The sequence below is a fragment of the Numida meleagris genome, chromosome 6 (genome assembly GCF_002078875.1).
Source record: "Numida meleagris isolate 19003 breed g44 Domestic line chromosome 6, NumMel1.0, whole genome shotgun sequence".
NCBI classification, from domain to species: Eukaryota; Metazoa; Chordata; class Aves; order Galliformes; family Numididae; genus Numida; species Numida meleagris.
This window is the reverse complement of record NC_034414.1, coordinates 59550917-59567941: the sequence shown is the minus strand read 5'-3', so window position 1 is coordinate 59567941 and position 17025 is coordinate 59550917. Positions and strand designations below refer to the sequence as shown.

Genomic DNA, 17025 nt, shown 5'->3' with positions numbered 1-17025 from the left:
AAAAAAAATAAAAAGGAGAACACTACGTCTCATTCATCCCGAGAAAAAGCCGTTCATGTGATGGCAAATCAGTTGATTAAGTGAGGATCAGCCCCGATACAGCTTTGCTGGGGGCTGAGCGCTGGGGCAGGCACCATCCCTGCAGCACCCATTGGTGTTGGGGCTATGGGGTGGGCGCTGCGGGGTGTCGGGGTCCCCGTGGGGTAACCAACATAGGCAGCGACGGGGTGATGCAAGCCGGGGATTTGGGTGAAAGGATCGGCTTCTGGGGGGCAATAAGCAGGGAGCGGTTTGGAGCCCGAGGGATGGGGCTGCCATGGGATCGCCCCAATGTGCCCGGTCCGTGCGCGCCCGGTGCCCCCCAGCCCCGCTTCCATTGCCCCGCTGCCCCCCCCCCGGCTCTCCCCGTACCTGCGGGCGGTGCTGCCCCGGCTCTCCCCGCGGGGCGGCGGCGGTCGGGCGGATGGACGGACGGAAGGATGGAGGGATGGATGGAGAAGGGATGCGGGCTGGCAGCAGAGGGGCGGTCAGCAGCAGCCCGGAGCGGCGAGTCCCCACCCAGCTTTGTCTGCGCTCATCCCTCTGCCTACAGGAAGCGGCTCGGCCCCGACTTCCTCCTCCTCCTCCTCCTCCTCCTCCTCCCGCTGCTGCTGCTCTCCCTCCTGTCCCCTCCCCTTCTCCCCACCCCGAGCCCCCTCTCTTCCGCGATCCCAGTTTTCTGCAGCCCCGCTGCGCCCTGGGCTGCCCTCCCCATCCTCCTACCCCTCCTCCCTGCCCCACACCGACCCCACAACCCGCTCTGCGCCCACCCCGCTCCCTGCAGCCCCATTGCACAACCACACCCTTCCCCAAAACCACCCCTGCACCCCATCCCATCCTCCTGTACGCCCATAACACCCCCTGCATCCCGTCACACCCCCTTCGTCCCCATCACACCCCTGCAACTTATCACACCCCTTCCCCACCCTCACTCCCTTCCAGAACCCCATCACACCACGTCCTGCACCCCCTCGCCCCCCGGCCCTTCCCTGCCTTGCCCCCACACCTCCCTGGATCTCCCCTTCTCCCACTCCTGGGGGTCCTCAGCCCCCCCGAGCCCTTTCCAACCCCCTATCTCGCACACCAGCCCCCACTTGTGCCTCCAGCAACTCCTTATTTTATATTTTCTTTTTAAAACATTTAAGCCCCAGTGCCCAGATTTTAGGATTAGGATCTTTTTAGGATTGGGGGAGTTGGTTAGCTTCTTTGTAAGATCTTTTGTTTCCCCCATCTGCACCCCAAAATGACTTCAAGCACCCCGGATATGGGTTCACCTCTGGCGCCTTGGGTTGAGTTTTGGGGTGCACTTGATGAGCCCTCTTGCTAAACCCATAACCCCTGTCATTAAACCCATACCCCCTTTATGAAACCCGTAACAGGGCTGCACGTGGTCTCCCCACGCGCATTTCCTGGAAGGAGAGGCGATGAGTTGCAAGAAAATGAGCTTCCCCCCCATTTCCACAGCAATGCCTGATGGCTGACTCCTGAGGTGGGACAGCTCAAGGATGGGGCTGCCCCCTGGCAGCACCCAAGGGTGCCCCCCAGCAGGAGAGCCCGATGGGAAGCACCCAAGCAGCAAAGCTAAAATAGCACCGCCGCAGCATTTTCGCCTTTTGAAAGTGCATTTTTGCGCTTGGCTTCCCACTGAGTCCAAATGGTTCGCATTCCAAGCGCTTCTAATTTGGATGTTTGATGGGAATTTTTTTTCTTCTTCTTCTTCTTCTCTTTTACTTTAAATTAGCTTTTCCCAATGGCTGACTTGTAGTTGTAAGCAGTTCCACGCCGACCCACTCGGTTGGGTTCGATGCGCGCAGAGATTGCCATCTCTCCTGCCAGGGAGGTGGCATTTGCGCGTCGTCGCGCTGCAGATCGCAAGTCCTCAGCCACCCGGGCTGCCAAAACGATGACAGGAGATGCCAAGTCTGTTACGGAGGCAACTGGAGACGGAATGTGAGCTTCTCTGTGACAGCTAAAACTTGTGAAATCGTCAAACCGGCAGCTGGGATGTGAGAGCATCCCGAAGAGAGCGCTGGTGCGAGGCTGCATGGGGTGGGAATGGGAAGAGCTCTTCCTCGGAGCCCTTTCCATGGGGCCATGAAGGAGTGATGGGGACAAGCTGTCAGATGTCATCAGTATAGCCCCAAACGTTGCTTGCTGCCTCGTGCTCGCCCCTTCTGCACAATGCAATTAACTGTGAGAATCCCACGCCAGCAGCAAGTGGCGGTCAGCGACTGAGAGCCCACTGCGCTGCCCTTCTCTGAGCACGCTCCCACCAAGGACGAGGGCGACTTCTGGAGAAAATGGGGATTTCTGATAGAGTGCCACTAGTTTTGGAGACTGTTGAATAGGTGCAGCCTGTGCGATGGCAGCCTCCTGCTATGGAACATCTTTATTTTCATCTTTATCACCTTCATCTCTTCATCACCTTCATCTCTTCATCCTCATTATCTTCGTATCTTCATATCTTTATCACCATCGTAACTTCATATCTTTGTCTCCATCATCTTAGAATCATATCACAGAATGGCTTGGGTTGGAAGATCGCCTAGTTCCAAACTGGGTGCTCACCCCACTGCTGCTCCCAAATACCCCAAGTCCCCTCCGCATGCACATCCCCTCCCAGCAGAGGAGGGGGAAAGGAAGATTAATGGAATGAACAAATGCCCGCTGCTCCCCAGGGCTGGAAACAGGGTCAGGGATGCACTGGCAGTGGGATGGCACCTGTGACAACCTCAGAGCGATGGCATTTGGGACACAGCCAGCACAGTGCAACAGAGAGACCTTGTATGAACCAAAGCAGAGAACGGCCGTGCTCAACACAGTGGTGGCTGCTGTCCTCGAGGCCCCACACGGGACGGGGACCGGGATACCGCCCAGCTGCCACCCAGAGGTCCCCGCTGCCAGTGCCACTGCCACAGGATGGCAGCAAATGCCACCACTTGGTTCCAGCTGCCAGGGGACAAGGCTGGGGACAGGGGACAGGGCCCCACACCTGCCTCTCCCGGAGCAGCGATGCTGGAGCAGAGCATGATAGACGTGGCACACTCATGACATCCCTCCACATGTCATTGCTTCTTTCTGACCCAGAGCTCTTCCAATTGCCACGAGCCAGAGCGATGCAAACAAGGGTAACTTTATTGTCATTTCTGGCCGTACCGCCAAAGGCACGCAACAAACTTCCCTGATACAAAACCACATCGCTCTGGGGTTCTCTATGCTTTCAGTTGTCATTTCTGTTTTTTTTTTTTTTTTTTTAATTTTGCAACACAGTCACTTGCTCTCACGCCATCCCGATAGGAAGATCCTTTCACAGAAAGGATGATTTAGTTTGTGCAGACAGACGGCTCCTTATTGCCAAGGGACCAGCAGTACCAGGCCACCAACACCCGTCCCATCCCGGGCACGTGCAGCACAAACAGCAGCTCTGTATCCCACAGCCTGGCTTTGGGGCTGGGGGATTTGCCAGCATCACTGAGCAGTGCCGAGCACGGATTTCCACATTTCTGCCCCCGCAGAGGCCAGGGATTAATGCAGGGGATCATCCTGCCCACCCCACACACCAATCTCAGCACGCCATCACCCACATCCCACCCTGGGATGCGGTGTCAGAGCCGTCCCCCTGCCCACAAGGCTTCTGGGGTGCTTCAAGGGGTCCCCCATAATCAGGGCGGGAGATTCCCTTGGATTCCCCATCCCCTGCTGCCACTTGGCTGCCTCCACCATTTGCATGCGCTCACAGAACCAAGAATGGTTTGGGTTGGAAGCGACCTCCAGGCACCTCACCTTCCCATCGCACACAGATCATGGCACAGCTCCGCTCCGCTTTTTTTCGGCACCGAATCCCCCTCCCTCCCCAGCGTTTCTTAGAAAAATAAGATCGTGCTTATTTATAAAATAATATATATTTATATATATATATATATAAGAAAACTTTCCAGTTTAAAAAAAAAAAAAAAAAAAAAAAGGGTGGCATATCAAAATACGGTCAAACTTTGGCTGTCGATCGCTAAACTCGTATTAAAAATATCGACTAAGAAGGCATTGTGCTGTCAACACTTGCATCGCGCCCTGCGGTGCCGACGGCGTGACACCTGGGCTGGCTTCCTGGGCACACATCACTGCCATCCTTGAGCAAGAACTCTTGGGACCATAAGGACTGAAAGATGCACAGAAAGCTTCGTGGGGCCGCGCCGGGCAGAGCCGCGCTCCCAACGCGGTTGCATACGTGTTCTCCTCCATAGGAAGGTCCATTTTCTCACTTTAGTGCTTCGGAATAAAAATGATTGTCTATATGCTTCGTCAGAGAGAGGCGTATCCTTTGTATAAAAGGTATTTTGGAGCAGGAATAAAAGGAAAATGGGTCTATAAGATCCAGACATATATAAACATACGTACCTTGATATATTTATATATGTGACTTCTATATATCGGGAAGCATTATTGTGGTACTATTACAGATGATGCTTTCCACTCTCCTTTTCCTTTTTTGGGGTATTTTTGGTTTCTGGATTTGTTTTTGTAAAACAAAGCTCCATGAAGCCCCTGAGCAGCACCGCTCAGAGCCGGGCTCCAGCATTGTTCCTGGAAGGATTTCCTTCCCATGCACAGACATCGCTGGTGCTTATTGCTTAATTCTTGCTTCCCATACTGGCCTTTAGGGTATTTACATCTCTTTGGCTTGACTTGGACGCAGCAGTCTGGCATTTTCTTCCCAGCAGGCAGTGGCAATGCTAAGGACAGGGGTCGGGGTGGGGAGAATCCCCATCTTTGCCACCGGGAAACCACAGGTTGGCTTCGGCTGGATGAGCGCCTTGTGCTCCTCCGAGGTGAAAGAAGACGATTCATGCACACACGTCGACTTCCAGAGGTGGAAGGACGCTGAGGGACCAGTCCCCGTCCCCCCAGCCCCACTCTGAGCTCAGCCATCCCCGCGGCCTCGCTCGGCGGGCAGGGCTCGGGTAGGCCGCAGCGGGGCTCGGCGCGGCCCAGACCCCCCTGGGCAGCAGCCTGCGCTGTCCCCGCCGCCCTCAGACCACAAACTCAGGGACTTCGTCATGGGTGAGGTCCAGTGAGAAGTATTTGCTGGTCCGTTTGGCGGGGAAGCCCTCCTGGATGTTGAGGCACTGCCGGGCCAGGCAGCCGTTGCAGTAGAGGCCATCGTCGCCGAGGCCGTGGCCGCAGCCGAAGGTGTAGCTCTGCGCCGTGTCCTGGCACAGGTCAGCCAGCTGCAGGAAGTCCTTCTGGTAGAGCCGGATGTCGTCCAGGCTCAGGCTGTGCCGGTCTGTCGACGTTTTGGGTTTCCTGCACGCCGTCTGCGTGAGGGAAAGGGGGTCAGGGGCACAGGGGGACACAAAATGCCATCGCGAGTGGGGACGGGGGGTGAGGAGCACTGGTGGCACCCACCTGGGGTAAGGAGTCGGTGCTCTGCCCTCGGAGCTTCACCACAGTCTCTGAGGAGCTGGAGGTGGAGGAACTGAGCTCCTTTACGATCAGCCCTGCGTGGAATCATAGAATCACTCAGGTTGGAGAAGACCTCCAAGATCTCCGAGCCCAACCCCAGCCCAACCCACCATGCCCCACTGTCCCTCAGTGCCACATCCCCACAGCTCTGGAACACTTCCAGGGAGTGACCCCACCACTCCCTGGGCAGCCTGTGCCAACACATTACCACTCTTTTGGAGAAGAAATGCTTCCTAATATCCAACTCGATTGTTGGATATAGAAGAGAGGGAGAGGAGGGCACACCAAAATGGCATCCAAAGCCAAAATTATTCCCAGTGGCTCCATCTGATACACTGCTACCCTTGTGTCCCCTTGTGTCCTCAGATGGCTCCCACCATTCCCTGCCTGCTGACCTTGTGTGGCCACCCATGCCTTCTTGCAGGGGTTTCCTGCACGGGTTTGTGCTTCACTTCCATAAGCAAAAAAGTTCAAGTGAATCCTCCCCTGGAGAAAACCTGCACCTTTCTCAGAATTTTTACAGTTCCATTTCAGGCTGGCCTCAACTCCACTTCCACTCACGAGACAAACAGTTTTTCCCTGCGTCCCAAAGGAATGCTCAGGCTAATTTCAGTCTGCCCAGCACTGCATCACGCATGATGGAGGAGGAAATGCAGGAGCAGAGGTGAAGGGAAGGGTCAAGCTGAATGTCAGGAAAAGGCTGTGCACCAGAGGGTGGTGGGCATGGAACAGGCTCCCCACAGCACTGAGCTTGCTGGAGTTCAAGAAGCATTTGGACAATGCTCTCAGACATACGATTTGATTTTTGGATGGCGCTGGTGTGGAGCCAGGAGTTGGACTCCATGACCCTTAGGGGTCCCTTCCAACTCAAGTACTCTGTGACTCTTTGATACTATGAAGCGTGGCATTACCTGAGTGCCCGTTGAACTTGCGTGACAGCAGCATGTCCTCGGTGATGTACACGCACATGTCGGGGCTCACCTCCAGCGCCAGCTCGCCCGCTCGCTCCAGCTCCCGCGGGTCATCCACCAGCATCTCGATCTCTGTGCCAGGAGGGATGGGGACGGTCACCTCCACGCCAAGCCCAGTGGCACCCAACTTGCACACCCTGGAGTCTCTCACCGTCATCCTGCAGATCCTCCTCCAGCCGGTCCTTGCCCCCGCTCTCCACCCCGGAGGTGTGAGAGCTGCCGTGGCTGTTCATGGAGCTGCAGGTCTTCAGCTTGCGGTGAACGCCGGCGTCCTCGGGTCCCATGTCCCGGGGTTTGGGGTCAGCCTCGATGCCCGAGGTGTGGGAGCTGCTGTGGCTGGCGGTGGAGTGCCGGGACAGGCGCTTGTGCCGGATGCTGCCGGCGCTGCTGCCACTGGCCCGCGAGCGCTTCTCCAGCTGCTCCATGTCCAGGTCCAGCGTGTCGCTGATGTACGACTCACGGTACTGCTTCTTCTCTGTCAGGACGGACACACAGCTTCGGCATGTGGCATCCAGGTACCTCCTGGTACCCAGGGACAATGACCCAAACCCAGTGAGGTGGCATACTGGGAGCCAGCTCTGCTTGGATGGTGTTTGGAGACTGATGCTGGAGGTGGGTGAGAAGCTTTGGACCTGGTGGGCTCTGTGCTGTGTCATTCCTCCAGTGGAGGGGGAAGGAGAGGAGAAGGAACAGGAGGAGGAGGAGAAGGAGAAAGAGGAAGAGAAGGAGGATGAAGAGAAAGAAGAAGAGGAGGAGGAGGAAAAAAAAAGGAGGAATTGGAGGAAGAGGAGGAAGAAGATGAGGTAGAGGAAGAGAAGGAGGAAGAGGGAGAAAGAAGAAGAAGAGGATGAGAAAGAGGAAGAGGAATAGGAGGAAGAAAAGGAAGAAGAAGACAAGGAGAAGGAGGAGGTAAAGATGAAGATGAATATAAAAAGGGGGAGGAGGCGGAGGAGAAAGAAGAGAAAGAAGAGGAAGAGAAGGAGGAGGAGAATCTTATGTTTGCTCAAGGGCTTTCTCAGCTTGGGGAAGGGACAAGGGCACTGGGACCACTGCACTGACGCACTGGGACCCTCCGGGACCACAGTAGGGCATGCAACCAATCCCAGGGGTCTGTAGGCATCCACCACAGCCAGGGGAGGATTTCTGACCAGGCAGAATCAGAACAGGACCACCATGGGAACCCGTGGGGCAGCTCCATGCCCTGGATTGCATTCGGGGAACACGGGGCACCGGTACCTACCCTCGTTCTCCTCCAGCCTGCGGACCTGCCGCAGCACGGGCTGCAGGTTCATGTAGAGCCGGTGGCTGCTGCTCAGCAGCTGCAGGAGGTGACGGGAGCGCAGCGGGCAGCCCGTGTAGTAGATGAGCTTCCTGGCCGAGGGCAGCCCGTCAGGAAGGATCTCAAACTTCTTGCCCTGAGCAGGAGATGGGGAAGTTCAGCCTCTCTCTGGAGCACCCCGCCACAAGCCAGCCCCGCTGTGCACGGCTCCACACTCACCACAAACACCAGTTTGCCCACGTTGGTCCAGGGGAAGTCATAGAGCAGCTGCTTCTCCTCATCCAGGTTCTGCAAATAGATAAAAGTGGATGAGGGTGGCAGCGTGGGCATCCTGTGGGGATGGAGCTGGGCATTGGGCAGTGCGCACCTGGAAGATCTGAATGCCCCGCGTCGTCAGCCCCAGTGTCAGGGAGGCATCCACTTCCCTCTTGTCCTGAGTGGAAATACGAGATGCTTTTAAATTTGCAGCATTAAGTGGGTAAATCTGCTCCCACAGCCCAGCTGTCCCCTCTGATTGCCCCATCTCCTGCTGCAGCAGATGTTGCGTGCTGGGCTTGTACAATTAACAATGCACACACACCGCAGGTTGCATCCTCAGCTGGTCCCACCTCACCTCCCCAAAATGCCCAAAGCTAAAGAGCAGCTTAACCCCAGGAAACCTCGAAGGACCTTCAAGAGGTAACGGCTTTAAGGTGTGCCGGGGGAGGTTCAGGTTGGATATCAGGAAACATTTCTGCCCTAAAAGAGTGGTCAGGCACTGCCCATGGAGTGCTGGGGTCACCGTCCCTGGAGGTGTTCCAAAACCATGGAGATGCGGCACTGAGGGACATGGGCAGTGGGCATGGTGGGGTGGGGTTGGGCTCGGCCATCTCAGAGGTCTTTTCCAGCCTTAATGATTCTATGAACGAAGGCTGGGGCAATTCTATGAGCTGGGACTGAGCAGGTGACAGTGCACAGCTCATCCCCACACATGTCCCTGCAGGGCACAAAAGGCTGAAACGAGATATTCTCTTTGTTTTCCAGCCCTTTCCAACAACATGCCCCCTCACCGTGCTCACACCCTCTCATTACTCGCCACTCCCCACGCTCTCACAAAGACTAACTTTAACTGAAGGCTGGATGGGGCTCTGGGCAGCCTGGTCTGGTGGGGGGCAAGCAGCCCACGGCAGGGCTGGGGTTGGTGGCAGCCCTGGCTCCCACCTTGTACAGCCGGTAGTAGTGCACGGCCACGTCGTCCAGCCGCACGGCCTCCTTGATGTACTTCAGGTGGGCTTCGGAGGCCGTCAGGGCAAACTGATCCTTGTGCATGTTGGGGATGTGCTTCAGGATGTAGTCCCGGCCCCGCTTCGCCACCACCTGGTTGAAGGAGATGAGAAGCTCATCGAGGGCAATGGAAAATCAAAGCAGCGCCTTCTGTTGCAGGGATTCGTGGGGCTCTGTCCCTGTAATGCTCAACTTCTGGTGGCAAAAATCCAATCAGCAGCACAGAACCAGCCATTCCTACACACCAGGCTTCCCATACGGCAGGGACACAGCCCTGGGGCCATTGTGAGTATGAAAAACAGCAAAGCAGGCGGATTTGGGGCAAACCCAAGGAATATCAATCATAAATCAAAGCAAGCAGCAGCACCTACATCTTTTATTCATTTTCCCATCCCGGCAGCCTGGGCTGTGGGATGCCCTGGGAAAGGCCCAGCTTTTTGGTGTTGGAGAATCACGAGCGCTGCCCATCACTTCACCTCCTTAACGTATGCACCGGTCAGCTAACAGCTAGGCTTTTGGGGGGATGGGTTGGGCATAGGGACCCCAGGGTTGCAGAGCCTGCAGGGGACACCTAGGGACGGCCGGGTGACACCGCAATGCCCGGTGGCATGCAGGGCAGCCCCATAGCAAACACAGGGGAATCCCCATCATTGGCGTGGCCACGCTGACGCTACTGCCCAACCCCAACCCACGCCTGCAGCTATTTGCAGCCCCACAGTTGTCACTAGTTATTAATAACCAGGAGGTGCGGACACAGCAGCATCACCCCCTTCTGCTGCAAGCACAGCAGGGCAGAGAGCAGCAGGAGATGCCTCGAGCTCCACAGCCTCACGGTACACAGCACTCACCCAGGCAGGAAAATAGGCTTCAGGCTCGAAGTACTTCCCGTAGTGCTTGTTGCGCTTGAAGTCGCCCAGGTCAGCTTGCAGGGCGAAGGCAGTGAGCAGAAAATAGGCTTCTTCTCTCAGCACGCACTGCGAGTGCAGCACCTGCTTGCGCAGGTGCCAGTAGTAGTAGTACCGCGCCGTGCGGTCGCTGCGGGGATGAGAAATTTCGGGATGCTGGAGGGAACCCAGCAGGCGTGCAGTTTGCAGCCGGGACCTACAAAAACCCCACAAAACCCTACAAGCCTACAACTGCATCTCCACGTGGCCACCGCGTCCCCAGCACGTCCCAGAGAGGGGTAGACCCTGACAACGGTAGAGCCTGACAATGGTTTTCTGATAGCTCCCTCCTGGCCTTGGGCGTGTGAGCGATAAAACCCTAAATCTGATGTCCACTACCCCAAAAATCATAGAGACATTGAGGTTGGAAAAGACCTCCAAGATCCCCGAGCCCAACCCCAACCCACTCCCACCCTATCCAGTGACCATGTCCCTCAGTGCCACAACGTCTTTGTCATTGGATGGGAGAAGGGTCCCTGCTGGTTCCTGTGTTCATGGGGAGGGGTCCCTTGGCACACAGATGGATAGGGGCAGGGACAGTACAACTGAACTAACTGAAAGGGGTGAGCGCTGCGAGCCCGAACACTTCTGAAAGATGTGCCATTTCCCATTTCTTTTGCAACAATCTGCTTCTCTGGCAGGATTTGGGAGGCAGTGCCCTGGTCTCACACCTGATCAGCCGGCCGTTCTCCACGTAGTACTGCACTCGGAAGTGGATGATCATGGGGGGGCCGAACTGGTCGATCCCCTGGAACACAGAGCACATTCAGGGCTCCTGCGGGCATCCCGGTGTCACGCTGTAACCGCCAGTCCCCGCAATGCTCCGGGCTCCACCGCTGCCCTCAGCACACGGGCTGGGCTTGGCAAGCTCCCTCCCCAACACCGCCTCTCATTTTCCCCCCAAATCTGCCTTATCTCAAAAAAAACAAAGGGGATTTGGAGTTAAAGAAAAGTAAAGGCTGGGTTGGAAAACCCCATCGGGTCAGCAGCCACCTCCCCCATCCCTCCTCCGTCCCGTCCCATCCCTTCACCCACCGGGAAACGAGGGAGGAAAAAATCACGGGGGATAGAATTCCGGTGGAGGACACGACCCCACGTGGTGTGGTGGCACTGGGGGTGACAGCCACCGAGCACCGCGCTCACCCCCCACGCTGCCCGAATCGGCTCTCGGCACCGCGCCCGCCCCCAGCCCGCGGCTGCGCAGGGACAGTGACCTGCGCCGGGGACAGAGGTGGCCTTAGTGCTGTCATCTCTCCATGCAACACCTCACCGCTGACCTTGCTGGCCTCCTTCTTCCACTCCTTGGGGCAGTACTTGTAGAGTTTCTGGGCCAGGTCCATGTAGACGTGCTCATTGTCTGGGGGGAGTTGGGCAGGGTGAGCATCACGACGCGTCCCCGTGGTCAGCGGGGCCGTGGGGTGAGCCCCAGACTTACTCTGGATGACGCTGAGCCCAAAGAGGTGGCAGTCCTTCAGCCTCAGGAGGTCGCACACCTGCACGAGGAGCTCGTGGCACAGGATCTTCACCTGCAGAAAGCACACGCGTGTCCCGGGCGCAAACCATGGACAGCAGCACCCACCCCTGCTGTGTCCCCAGGCACGGTCACCAGCTGGGGTCCGGATCTTGGTTTCCCACGGGGAACAAATGCAATTCACCCAGAAGCAAGCCCACAGGTGGGCAGAAAACAGAATATTGGGTAGCACCAAATTAAAGAAAGAAGCCAAGCATGGGAATTCCGCGCTCGGTGCCCGAGGTTCAAGAAGCTGGAGAGCGCCGAGTGCTGATGCAGGGGGACATGCCGTGTGGGTTCCTCCAGCAAGGAGAGGGCGATGGGCTCGAAATTAAAAGCAGAAGCCGAAGGAGAGCTTGGAAAAGAGCACCCCAGGGCCCCCAAGCTTACGTTGATGATGATGTTGAGGGAGTCATCGTTGGGGAGGAAGATGCACACGCTGCGGCGGTCCTGCATGACTCGGTTGTTGTGGAAGGGCAGCTTGTTCATCGTGGGCAGCACGGCCGGGCTGGGCTGGGGGCAGCGGGCACCTCAGCGGCGGGACGGGGCGGCCTCGGTCCCCACGGGCGCCATCCCTGTGAGATAGGGGTGCTGAGCCCCACACTGGGTCCCCATCCCACGGGCTCCCCATCCCCACTGTGTGCCCACGGCACTGGCACCAGCCGTGAGACTGCTGGCCCTTCCCGGACCTTGTCCCACCGCGGTTCGGGCAGCGTGGGATCGCAGCTCAGCCTCAAAAGCCTGAACCAGCGGTTTTATTCTCCCGGCTCTATTTCAGAAAAACCTCAGAAATGCCTTTCCTGGCATCGTAGAATAATAACCAAAAAAAGTCTTTATGCTGGGAACACAGCAGGCTCTTCCCCGCCATCTCCGGCCGCAGGACCCGCACCCCTTCTGGCGCATCCCCATCACAGGGCTCGAGGGCGAGGTGCCAGGGCTCTGCCACCCCTCACACCCCGGTTCCCAGGGCAAACATTCCTGAAGTGCTTTTTATGCCATCACTATCCACAGGGGCACAAGCGCATGCATGAAATAATGAGCATGGATCTTTACAAGCAAAGCAAATCCCTCTTTTTTTTCCCGAGGACATGATGGCGTCTCTCTCTTCACCAAATATCAGCTTTGGTCTACATGAAAACATGTTTGGTTTCCAAAACCATCTCACTTTTCTATTTCTACAGCAGAGAAAAAAGTGTCCCAAGGCGAGATGGCATTAGCTAGCCCCTGGGGGTTCGCAGGAGTTGGGAAATCCAGAGGGTTTGCACCACCGAGGTGTTGTGCAGCCATGCATCGTGGCTGTGCCTTGGGTATGCGCATCACAGCCATGCATCACAGCCTTGCATCGTATATGTGCACTGCATCCATGCACTGCAACCATGCATCATGGTTTTGCCTTGCATCCATGCACTGTGGTCACGCACTGGGGTCATGCACTGCACGATGCCTTGGATCCACGCACTGTGGCTGTGCGCTGCACCCATGCCTTGCATCTGCACACCGTGACCATGCCCAGACATGATCAATCCTGACTTGGAGCAAGCAGCACAGTGGCCAGGCTTGTTTCAAGCTTCATTACAAATCCCAGAAGGGAACGAAATGGGGCTGAAGGTATTTGGCGAGCGTCCCCACCCCGGCCGGGCACCTGGCAGCTCCGGTGCCCGCTGCAGGGCTGGGTGTGATGCAGCTATGGCGGGTGGTGGCGGGGAGGGCAGCACGCCCCAGGGCTGGGTGTGCTCAGTGCCAGCACCCTCTGCACCCGCTGCCACCCAAAGGTGCCCCGCAGCCCCCGCAGCAGCGCCCTGCCGCAGCTCCCCAAAAATACCCGCCGGCACCGGGCGGAAAGGCTTAAAAAGGGAAAAGAACCCCTGACGTGCAGTTGTTGGCTAACCCTGAGCCGGGGGCAAACTCCATCTCTCTGTGGTCGATATGAAAATTCCCAGCAAACAGGTATTTTTCTCCCCGTGTGCTCAAACAAGCGCTGACACGAGCGCCGAACATGCACGGCTGCGGGCTGGGAGCGGCAGGAGAGGATTGCGGCCAGGCTCAGCCCCTCAGATTCCATTATTCGCGGAGAGATCCCCAGCAAACTTTCCCCACGAGCAATTTTGAGCAGCAAAGCAAAGCAGCCGCAAAATCCACGCAGGACGGAGGGTTCAGGCATGGCACAGCCATATGGGCACGCTGGTGCTTTCCCCTTGGGAAGGTGGCTCACCCCCAAAGCGCACCCATAACGCGGCACTCGGGTCCCCCCAGCCCCACCATGTCGTATCATTACATCCTGCTCATTTGCTTGTTTTTAATAAACTCTGTCCCATCAGCCGTCTCCCCCCCGCTGCCCGTCCCCAGCTTTTGTTTCAGCGCTGCTGAGCCACAATAGCGGCGAACGAAGGGATTACGGGAGGGCAATCGGAGAGGAAAAGCAGAACAAAGTGCAGGGCTGGATGGGAAGATGAATTCACGGGGCAGGAATTTCTTGTTTGGAAGAGTTCAGAGTCGGTTTTGCCCCACATCACAGGGCGCAGGTATGCGCAAGCTGTTCCTACAAGTTGTAGGGCCGGCGCTCAGCGCAGCGTCTCCGAACCCGACACCCAGATTAATGCACGCTTGCGGTCGCCCCGTAATTAAAATCGTCTCCGATTCTCCACGAACCCAACAGTTTCCTCATAACGAACAGAGGGAGATGAAAGGGCCCTTCAGTGGGAAAAAAGGGCCGGGTTATAAATATGGCATTACTTCATCCACCACAACGCCGGCTGGGTTGCTGGGGTTGGGGCCAGCGCTGCCCCCAAAGGACGGCAGGGTCCCCGCGGCCACCAGCTTGGGGACATCTGGGGACATTTGGGATTCCAAACTGACCGCCCCCAGTGCATGCAGCGCTCCGTCCTGCAGAACAAAGCCGGGTTCGTTTCTTGGGTTTTTTTTTGGAGATTCCGAGCACTGTCCCAAAGCTTCGCACAAAGCACCGCCATCCCCATCCGAAACCAAAAACGCACGGCAGCCACTCGGGTCTCTACCATGGAGGAGCTGCAGGGCGGCTGGCACCCGGCTGGAAGCAATTATCCCCGCGGCAGCGCCGGGAGGAGGAGTGCTCGGAGCTGTGGGTTGTGTGAGGCGAGCGGGGAACAGAGGGGCTTTGTGCGCCCCGGCACCCCGCGCCTCGCCGTCCCATCCATCCCCCCACGCCTTCCGGGGCCTTTGTGAAACGCTCCCCGGCCCCGTTAGCACCAAGGCAGGTGCTCTCAGTGCCACCAAGACAAGATTTCCCAGTGCCACCAATGCGGGATTTCTCGGTGCCACCAAGACAAGATCTCCCAGTGTCACCAAGGGTCCCAGTGTCACCAAGGTTCCCGGTGTCATCAAGGCAGGATCACTCCTTGCCACCAAAGGAGGATCTGCCAGCACCACCAAGGCAGGAGCTCCCAGTGCCACCAAGGCAGGAGCTCCCAGTGCCACCAAGGCAGGATCTCCCAGTGCTCAAGCTGGAGGATGCCCACAGAGGATGCCCACAGAGGGAAGCAGCGCTGCCTTCCAGTTCCACTGGGAGCGAGCCCACGCTGACAGCGGCATCCATAGATCCTCTGGGTTTTGGCCTTAGACTTGCTGTGGGATCTGCTCTCCAACCACAAAGCAGCCATAGGGAGCAGGGTAATAAGGAGCCATTTCCAAACTATGGAAGTCCTGATGAAAACAAAACCCAAGCCCCACAGCAGCCTCATGCCTGCGCGATGCCTCACCCCCGGGCAAACTCCCCAAATGCACTTTTGGGAATGGCTCAGAGGATTTTTGTACAGAAACCCCTTTTGGGAGCCCCATCCCACGGCCGTGCTCCACACAGGAGCCGAGCTGCCACAAAGCTCAGCTCAACACCCCCTGCTTGCGCGGGGTGTAGCCCCAGGACAGGGCTGATCTCCCAGGGGAAGGAGATCAGGGTTCATAACCAGACGTGGGGAAGCGCTGCCCTGCCCCGAGCCCCAATCCTCGCCCGCAGGAACGGGTTGGTGGTTGCAAAACCGCCCATGTCCCGGGCAGGATGTGCCAAAACAAGCTCCATTTTACACCGAAACGAGCTCCATTTTATGCCAAAACGCACACGACGATGCCTTGAACACTGAGAGCCTCATCCGCTCCCTCCGGAGCTCACAGCATCTCTGCCTCCGGCTCCAGATTGGGGCCAGCAGAGCCGAGGTCCCACGCTGGGATCCCCCGGGTACCCCAAAGAGCTCCATGTGGCCCCAAAAGTGCCACTGAGGCCGCACTTGCCCTTCCCCAGCAGCGCCTGAGGAATGTCACCCGGCTGCGTCGCCGAGAGAAGAAAATAAAGCATAAAACTACATTAACAAGGCAGGCAGATATTTTAACCACAGCCATAATTTGTATATTCCATCTGGAGTCCACAGCGCCGCTTTTTTTTTTTTTTCGTCTATTTTTTTTTTTTAGCAGGAGGGAGCTGACATCATCTTAATTTGAAATTCGCATTTATTTTTACATCTGGTCTGAATTAATCTTTTTCAGCGCGCCGACTTTTCATGTAATGGAATAATTGCTTACAGATCCGGGGTTCGGAGAGGCTGGATAAACCCGGGCTCGAAGAAAAGAACTCCTCTGCAAAGGATAGCCAAGAAGGCAGCTCCTATAACCAAACCCTGGAGCGCCTTCGGGACGTGGGGTTTGACACAAAACATTGCTCTCAAGCAACAGAGACCAAATCAATCCACGTTCAATCCAGGAATTACAGAGCCTGGTGGAAAAACACCGAGCTCCGTGCGCAACCAGCGCTTTCTGGAAGGGCAGAGTTTGGCTTTACAAACAGCTAACCCATGGCCACGATCACCTCCCTACCCGGAGCCACGCTGCCTCCTATGGGACTTCCCCAGCGCTGGCCCTGCGGTGATGGCACCCATAGGTGAGGGCACCCATAGGTGTGGGCACCCATGGGTGAAGTGGCACCCAGAAGCAGGAGGAGCCACAGCCAAGAGGAGCCACAAGTGTGGGTACCAACACACAACAGGACCCATGGGTGACAGAGCCCATGGGCGACGCATCCCATGGGCGAGTGCAACCCAGCAGCAAGAGGACCCATGGGTGAGGAGAGTGGCTGATGATGGGAAAAATGGGGGAGAGGTCCCATGGGCAAGTGCAAGCTACAGGGATGGGACATGTGGGAGAACACAAATCATGGGGGATGGAACCTATGGGTGGATGTAACCCATGTGTAACGGGTTCTGTGGGTGGATGTAACTCATAGGGGATGGGACCTAAGGGTGAATGCAATCCATGGGCAATGGGACCTATGGGTGAATATAAGCCATGGGTGATGGGACCCGTGGATGAACACAAACTGTGAACAAGAGAACTCAAGTATACAAGGACCCACAGGTGAGAGGACCCAAGGACGAGACATCCCACAGGCAAGTGCAACCCAAGGGTGATGGAACCCACAGGTGAATGCAACCCATTGGTGATAGGACCCATGGATGAATGCAACCCATTGGTGATGGGACCCATGGATGAATGCAACCCATTGGTGATGGGACCCATGGATGAATGCAACCCATTGGT

The 17025-nt window shown here is 56.9% G+C and overlaps 2 protein-coding genes across 3 annotated transcripts in view; both read right to left on the bottom strand.

Annotated features, from left to right (window-relative positions):
* Nucleotides 1–623, bottom strand: part of GNG2 (G protein subunit gamma 2) — a 14919-nt gene extending 14296 nt beyond the window's left edge. The window contains exon 1 of the mRNA XM_021401495.1: nt 412–623. The gene's annotated coding sequence lies outside the window, so the exon portion shown is untranslated. The remainder of the gene's footprint in view (nt 1–411) is intronic.
* The window catches only part of FRMD6 (FERM domain containing 6), an 18309-nt gene continuing 5276 nt past the window's right edge, over nt 3993–17025 (bottom strand). Inside the window, exons 2-14 of one of the 2 annotated variants that reach the window (XM_021403002.1) lie at nt 11857–12041; nt 11392–11482; nt 11171–11313; nt 10628–10704; nt 9861–10047; nt 8950–9105; nt 8117–8182; nt 7969–8037; nt 7711–7885; nt 6622–6945; nt 6411–6542; nt 5443–5534; nt 3993–5351 (exon numbers count right to left, since the gene is read on the bottom strand). In XM_021403002.1, coding sequence (XP_021258677.1) covers nt 5067–5351; nt 5443–5534; nt 6411–6542; nt 6622–6945; nt 7711–7885; nt 7969–8037; nt 8117–8182; nt 8950–9105; nt 9861–10047; nt 10628–10704; nt 11171–11313; nt 11392–11482; nt 11857–11955 — 1896 coding nt within the window. In that variant the 5' untranslated portion in view covers nt 11956–12041 and the 3' untranslated portion in view covers nt 3993–5066. Of the gene's footprint in view, nt 5352–5442; nt 5535–6410; nt 6543–6621; nt 6946–7710; nt 7886–7968; nt 8038–8116; nt 8183–8949; nt 9106–9860; nt 10048–10627; nt 10705–11170; nt 11314–11391; nt 11483–11856; nt 12062–17025 lie in introns of those variants that run through there. The other variant, XM_021403003.1, reaches the window with a different exon arrangement.